This window comes from Charadrius vociferus, unplaced genomic scaffold (genome assembly GCF_000708025.1).
Source record: "Charadrius vociferus isolate BGI_N301 unplaced genomic scaffold, ASM70802v2 scaffold871, whole genome shotgun sequence".
Taxonomy (NCBI): Eukaryota; Metazoa; Chordata; class Aves; order Charadriiformes; family Charadriidae; genus Charadrius; species Charadrius vociferus.
The window spans coordinates 457,875-465,806 of record NW_009646866.1 but is presented as its reverse complement, the minus strand read 5'-3'; the positions used below and the strand labels follow the sequence as shown (position 1 = coordinate 465,806).

Here is a 7,932-nt window from a genome sequence, read left to right as displayed (position 1 = left end):
CAGAGGAGAGCAACGAAGCTGGTGAAGGGCCTAGTAAACAAATCATATGAGGAGCGGTTGAAGGAGCTGCGACTATTTAGTTGGAGGAGGAGGAGGCTGAGGGGAGACCTCATCACTCTCTACAACTATTTGAAAGGACACTGTAGAGAGGTTGGTGTTGGTCTCTTCTCACAGGTAATTAATGACAGAACAAGAGGGAATGGCTTCAAGCTCCAACAGGGTAGATTTAGACTGAACATTAGGAAAGAATTTTTCACAGAAAGAGTGGTTGGGCATTGGAATAGGCTGCCCAGGGAGGTGGTTGAGTCACCATCCCTGAATGTGTTTAAGAACCATTTAGATGTAGTGTTGGGGGATATGGTGTAGGGGAGAACTTTGTACAGTAGGGTAGATGGTTGGACTCAATGATCCCAAGGGTCTCTTCCAACCTAGACAATTCTATTGTTCTTATTTCCAAGGACAGGAGTAAATGTCACCCTTCAAGTAGGTGGATGTGAGAATTTGTTTCTGGACTTGTTCCTAAAAGCCCAGAGAAAGATTGGCTAGTATGTGATTTAGTAGTTTTTGGTTAGAAATTAAACAGAAAACTCTCTGGCAAAGTAGAGGGAACTTCAGATTGTGTGTGTATAGTTAAATTAGAATTACATGACTGATGTTTTAGGAAAGGCATAATTGTAAAAAGAATTTTGGATTTCTTTAAAAAGTGTTGAGCTTGCTTATTTGTAAAGTGGTGTATTTTGTTACAGATAGGATGACCATCCAGCTGTCAGTTCTGGTCACATCTTTTTCAGTGCTTTTCTGTGGGTTTCTAGTGGTTTTTGTTTTGGTGGTGGTGTTTTTGTTTCTTTGTTTTGTGTTGTTTTTTTTTTTTTTCTCCAAAAGGTCCACCTAAAAATTCTGTTGTTGCACTTTAATTTTGTCCCTTCTACATGCATGTCTCATGCATCAGATCAAGACAGCTTGCTGAGATTAGATACAACTACAAATATCCAGAGTGGTGCTTGAGTGAAAAAAGAAAGGAGGGGAAACCCCAAACTGGTTGAATATCTCAGTGACAACTCTGTGCCTTGTTTTGAGTCTGAAAGTAACTTTCTTATGCCGTGTTCTTAAACTGACAAAATAGAAGCATACTCAAATGACTGAGTTCAAGAAATGAGTTAAGAAAACGGTGATCTGAATTTTGGTTCTCTACAAAATTCTGATCCAGAAATATCTTCTTGTAGCTGCTCTCTAAGTTGAAACTAGGGTTGTTTGGGGTCTTTTTTGACCACATGCATATATTTGGACTTTGGTGTGAATTGGATGCTGATGAAAAGCATAAATGACTTGATAAGTTGTCTGACACAGGTAGAAAGCTGTGTAGCTGACAAATCTTGGCTAATGCTATGGTCCTAATGCTGATCTCTGAGATCAATCTCTGGACCAAAAAATGAGATGGACAAGGAAAGAAATTCTCCTGAGTAAGAAGCTTTCCTTATTTTTGTTTGATAATTCTGCAACCCTACTGAAAAGTCTGAATGGATGACCTAAATGTTCTTCCAAATCTCTGATTTTTCCAAGTCTCTGAGCAAAGGAATAAATTGATCTTAAACATGAAGTCCTGCATTCACAGTTTTGACTTTGGATTTGTAGAAAATTTCAAGAAAGCAGTAGTTAAAGGAGCTGGCAGAACTTAGAAGCAAAGTAGGGTGTACACTGTTAGGCATTTCTTTGCAACTGTACAGTTTGAAACCCACATAGGCTAATAAACTGCTAAAGAAGCACTTGCCTATGCAGGTAGGGAGGTACATGACCAGTACCATCTTTCATATTACTTGTGTGACTCGTAAGTAGGAAGAGACACTTGAGTTTATTAGGGAGTAACTTGAGTGTTAGTAGATAATGTGTGGGGAGAAGGAAGGCAGTGAAGAACTGAAATATTAAAAAGCGCAGAAGAAAAGTTGTCAGAAGTACTGATCACTTTTTTGTTTTTGTTTTTTTTTTCTCTTGCAGACCTTCAAGTGCTGACCTTCTTGGTCTATTAAGTTATTATAAACTTTTGCTGCTCTGCGAACATATAAAGATGTCTCGCAGCCCTGATGCTAAGGAAGACCCTGTGGAATGTCCCCTTTGCATGGAGCCTCTGGAAATTGATGACATCAACTTCTTCCCTTGCACCTGTGGCTACCAAATCTGTCGTTTCTGTTGGCATCGTATTCGTACTGATGAGAATGGACTTTGTCCTGCTTGCAGAAAGGTAAATATCCTGGAACAGCAGCTTGTCTTGCACGTATCACAAGGCTCTTGCATTGTGTTGGTACCAAAGACATCCTTTTCCTTCGGGGAAACATTCATCTAGTCATGGCCTAGATCAAGGGTGAGGTGTTGGATCTTTCAGATTTCTATCTGCATATGTGTTGAAGCTGTTGTACAATGGCTCGTCTTGGTTTGTTAAATTCAGAACTGGATTAATAGGGGAAGCTGTGGATCAGAACCAAGGCATGCTGATGCTGGGAGAACTGCCAAAAAAAATGCTTTGAGTTGGGGTGCTCATGCACTGACAAAGCTTTTTCAGGAAGGACAGTGAGGATTCCAGCATCAGGGGTTTGCTGAGGTCCAAGGTTCAGCTAAACTAGCAGAGCTGTATGAGGCAAGCTTATAAAGCACCTGCTTGTTTTGTTTGTGGCACTGGAGTTTTTAATCCATATTTTTCTGGACACTAAACATGTAAAACCTTTGGAAAATACATCCAATAGTGTTAAACCTTAAAGCATTTCAAAATCTAGGCTAAGTCTATTTGTGTAGTGTTCTGATCTTGTTGCCAAATGCTTAAAGGTAGTACTTTGAGAGTCACACTTAATTTCTCCCTGTCTCTTAATTGATGTCTGGCTGATACTCTGGTTGGCCACAGCTATAAACTTCAGCTTCACTAAATTGCCTGCTTTTTCCTTTGAATTATTTTCCGCCTCCTTTTAGTGATTTGCTAACCTCATTATTTCCATATCTTCAGTGTTTAATAAAATTTTCTCAGTATCTTCTTCTCTTTAACTCTGATGACTTCCCTTGATTGTAACTTTCTTGCCTGGCCTTCCTCTTTTTATAATCACAGCTACTTATGTCCCCTCTTTCTCCTGCTATTTTAATCGTGATCCTATCCTCCGTTTATGCCTTTGTTGGCTTCCTGTCTCATATTACAGCTCCCCTTTCAGACCCCAAGTAATCTCACTTGGTCTCACTATCTTTATGCACTGCCACAGCTTTCTGTAAGCACTTCCAGTCATATTTTCTTGCTGCTCTTTCGGGCTTTGGTTACACTAGAGCTTTCACTGCTAACCTGTGTTTGGACACCTCTGCAAGCCTGAAGGCTATCCCACAGCAACATACGTTTGTTAGCAAATAGCACAAATTTGCTGTGATACTTGAGCTGTCTGTTCTACAAGGAAGATCCACCTGTCATCAGCCAAATCAGTCTCCACATGTGATACCTGCTGTAGATGACACAAGCTGTATAGTAATTTTCGTAGCACAAGCAAATGTCTATTCTTCTGGTACAACGTGAGGTTTCTGGAATTTCCTTGTCTGTTCCTTCATTTACCTGGATTTATTACAGTACTTTTTGCCAACAATTATTTGATTCATCTCTGCCTGTTCATTATTGGAAGTATGTGGAATATATGTGAAAAATCACAGAAGCAGAACACTGTTCACTGCCTCCGGGTATCTGAATTCTTTGAAATATGGATACTACCACAGCTGAACTTTTAATGTGGAATAATCTGGCGCTTGATTGGATGTGCAAATATTTTGCTGAATTGGATACAGTACGCTCAGAAAAACAGTTTTGGGAGAAAAGCTAGAATGAGTGCTACAGTTGGAATGAAGCCCACTGACCGTTCCAGGAGAGGAAGGAGATATCTTCTTTCAAAATGGCCGAGGATTATGTTCTTGATACTTTCCTCATCTATGGTCTACAAGGTGTTCTTGAGTAGAGTTGCAGCTTATTGCTGGATTGTAGGACATCTGCATGGAGGAGGCTGAGGACTGCACTCCTTTTGTGGCATAGACAAAGACATGGTGGTGCAGAGTCCCCGTCAGGATCTTGGGAATAAATCATTTTGAGCTACGCAGTTGATGGCAACATCAAATAAGCCTGAAGAAGTCACCTTCTGAAGTGCGCTGGACTTTCTGAATCAGGTATGTGTTTTTGTGTGCAGTGTGTCTAAATAGTTCCTATCTGTGTGTAGTAAAGTTTCTGGGGAGAAGATCTAAGCAGTTTTCTAATTCATAACTGCTATGATGCGTATTGGTTGTGACAACTTAAGTTGAAGAACAGAAAATACCAAAGCAACAAAATTTTTGTGGGAAAGTTTATAGTAGGTACTGTGGTTTCAGCAGGTATGTCATGGTTCTAATGTGTATACCAGTGCAGGATACTTACTGCAAAATGGACTGTGAATAAACATATTAAAACAAGGCTGAGTATGTTATGCACAATTACATAATAGAAAACTGCTATTTGTGCCAATGGTATTGAATGCGATGCGAGTTCTCCAGTGGTTTGATTGCTGCTTTGTGGAGAGGAGCAATGAAGTAGTACCCTATCTGGTAATTTTGCTTGGAAATTTTGGAAAAGCCTGTTTGGTTATACACTATAGTGGCGCCTATGCCATTAGTTTGATAGATCTTAAATATGCATTGCATATATGCCATTATTTTCCTAAGCTTCTTTAATTTACTTCTAACTGAAAAGATGTTGGCTTGCAGTTTTTTTTCTGCTAAAGAGAAAATACTTTTCATGCTCGAACTGTTACATAGCTTAACGTTTGCATGTGCAGAATATGTTCACATGATTGCAGTCAATTGAGTTAGTGTGTTTTATGTTTCCTCCTGTTAGTAACAGTAGTAGACAAACATTTGCTTTGTTTTGATTTGTGAAAGTAAGGTGCTAGTATGAATTTAACTTGAATGCTAGTTGGAAACTAGTACTTGTTACTCGTAACACGTTAAAAGCTTTCTAAACTTTGTCTGGATCTTCTGAAATAGACTCGGAAATTGTTTCTGTTTAATTCATTAACTACAAAAAGTACTTCCTTAAAAAATAGAACTGACCTGCTTTGAGTTCCTGATGCCCTTCAGAATCGTAGGTGTAGTCAATTGTAAGATGCTAAGCAAGCCTTCCTGTTTTTTCCAGTCAATTGATTTCTTAACTGTGAGTGAAATAGCCGCTAACTAGTCAAATTAAAATGAAAATATGCTGTCCTTAAAAGAGACTTCTGTAGCCAAAAGCTGGGTTACAGGTCATCAGATTCGCTGGTTCTGGTTTTAAAGCCAGTGATTTTTATCTTTGCAGTGATTTTTCTTTTTTTTTTCTTTAAAATTTAGTGGCCTAGGTACCCTTGTCATATGAATAATATGCACCATTTCAGTCGCTTGTGTTGCTCTAATAAAGCAACTCAAACGTAATTGTCAGTTGTTGCAATTTTTAAATCCAACAATAAAAAAGCCTAGCTCCATCACATTTCTTAATTGCTTTGCCCTTCCACCAAATAATATAACTTGATATGCAGCTTTTCCTGTGATGTGGCTTTGCGCTGTTCTCCAGTTCCTTGACTTAGTGAGCTTTATTCCTCCTAGCACCTGGTGTTAGAGATGGAGAGAAATAGTAAACCACTACATTTTATGACCAAGAAACTAACATGTTTTAAGCGTGTTTTTGTCCATGTTTCTCGTACTCTTGCTTCTGTGTAAAAGAAACACCTGGTCTTAATGTCCAGTCTCCAAATGTCAGTTCCTTTCTCTGGTGCTTTTAATCCCACAACCAAGTTGTTTGGTGCAACAATTGATATTTAGAAATATACAGGAAATTGCTATTTTTTTATTCTTGATATAAGTAGTGTCGTGTATACTATGCATAAACCTTATTGACTTTCTCTGTATTTCTCATTTCAGAACCTATTCGGTAGCAAGGCAACAACTGGGAAATGTTGGTACATCCATTGTGTGGAAGGAATGTGACCCATCTGGGAATGACAAAAGTGAAGTGCTTGATAAATCCCAGCTGAGCTTTCAACAATTGGGAAAATGTGGGGAGAAAAGTCTAAAAGAAAACAAAACTTAAATGACAAGACAAACTTAGTCAGGAAGACTGAGAATTCATCAAGGGCCATCTCTGATTAAAGAAACGAGACAACAGAAGAGACATTCGAACTTTTGAAGTTCTTGTAGGACTACCAGGAACTTGCACTTAGCGTAAATGAAATCTGGTCATTTGCCATGCTGGCACATCTTGTTCAGGTGGCTTCCATGGTTTTTGCTGAAGAGGATTTGTATGACTTAAGTGGAGGGTGTTAGTTAAACTTTAGTGAATTGGTGAGGTCTTGCATCTGAAAGAACATAAATGCTGGTAACACTTGATGTAGCTACTTTGATTGGATCTCAAATCCTCTACCAGCTAATGAATCAGTGATAGTAGGTTAAACACTTACGCTTCTTGCGTGTTTTTTTTTTTTTTTTTAAAAAAAAAAAAGCTTGGGGGGAGTGTCATGTCAGTAGCATTGGCACTTTAGCTGTTGCAAGACTTGAGAGCTTCTGGCACCTTTGGTACTACCCCTGTTTTGTAGGTTTAGACAGAGAGTAAACAACAGATGAAATGGTACTGTGACATCCACTAGCAGTCAATCCACCTTGCTTGGCTTTCAGAGCTGTGTTCCACCAGCCTTCCCTGCACGTGTTCTGTTTGTAATTGAACCATCATTTGTGTTCATGAACTTCAACGCTGTGGGAAGCAATCACTCTGAAGATGAAATCATTCACTGTCCTATTTGTAGACTGACTTTATGTCCTTAGTTGAAAGGAACAGGATTTTCTAATACTTATTATTTTTTAGAATTAGCTTCTGAAATGTTGGTACTGCGCTTAGTTGCCTTCCTCCCGCCTTAAATACCCAATGTGCCATACATTGTATATATATAGGAAAAATCATCTACCACTACTTAGGATTGGGTTTCCGATTTATTCTCGGTATTTAAGAGGTGCACGCAGATGCATTTCCAGGTCCTGCAAGTCAGGATATCCAACTACTCGTATTCCTTAGAAGCATTAAACATGTCATGAGAGTGATAAACACAGATGTCCTACATAATACAGCTCTACAGCATCTAGCAAGAACTGATCATGCTGTTGCTCAAACAAGTGCTGTTATCTGTGGTGGCAAATCAAATGCTGCCACTTCTTATTGATTGAAATCTTTATTCGGGTAGTCTTGTACTTTCTGCTGAGATGAAGACATTTCTATTCCCTGATTCTGAAGCTGCTGTTTAGTTGTGTGCCTCCCAGCAGTTCTTGATCTCTCTTGTACCAAATACAAACTCCTAGTTTTACTATGGATGAAAAAAAGTTCTGCTCAAGGTTTTGCTTGAGCTACCCAGAATGTTTCCTGACTAATGTTCAGGACCTCTGGTAGCGAATAGCTATACAGAAAAGGAACATATTGTCTGACTTGCTTCTCATTTGAGAGTATGAATGTGGCTATACTTGGCAAGAAAGAAGCTGGTCAACTTTAGCACTGTTAACTCTAGTTTTCTTAGACCTTCAGGAGCCTTACTGAACCTACTGAATTAATTTCTTGCACAGTACCAGAGTGCAGCATACTTGCTAGCCTTGCCTTGTGTAGTATGGGATGTGGAGAAGGAATTAATCAGTGAAAGGACGGGTTGTGGGTGTGATACCATATCACTTGATGTAGAGCAAGCCATTTTATTTTTGGAACTATATCTACCTTATACTGGTGCATGTCTCTTCTTCCCATTCCTACCTGAACTCAGCTTGACTGTGATGACTCAATTAACTCTCTTTGCCAAGCGGTCTTTCTCTTCCCTAAAACAAAACAATATCTATTCTTTATTCTACAAGACTGACTAAAAAAGAAGCTCTTTAAATAAGTGAAATGCCTTG

General features: G+C 39.0%; 1 protein-coding gene across 5 annotated transcripts in view; it reads left to right on the top strand.

The window, feature by feature from the left end:
- Positions 1-1,994: 1,994 nt before the first annotated feature.
- The window catches only part of CNOT4 (CCR4-NOT transcription complex, subunit 4), a 44,848-nt gene continuing 38,910 nt past the window's right edge, over positions 1,995-7,932 (top strand). For 2 of the 5 annotated variants that reach the window (XM_009894395.1, XM_009894393.1), the window contains exon 1: positions 1,995-2,236. In XM_009894395.1, the coding sequence (XP_009892697.1) occupies positions 2,063-2,236 (174 nt within the window). In that variant the 5' untranslated portion in view covers positions 1,995-2,062. The remainder of the gene's footprint in view (positions 2,237-7,932) is intronic. The other 3 variants (XM_009894394.1, XM_009894392.1, XM_009894391.1) reach the window with 2 other exon arrangements.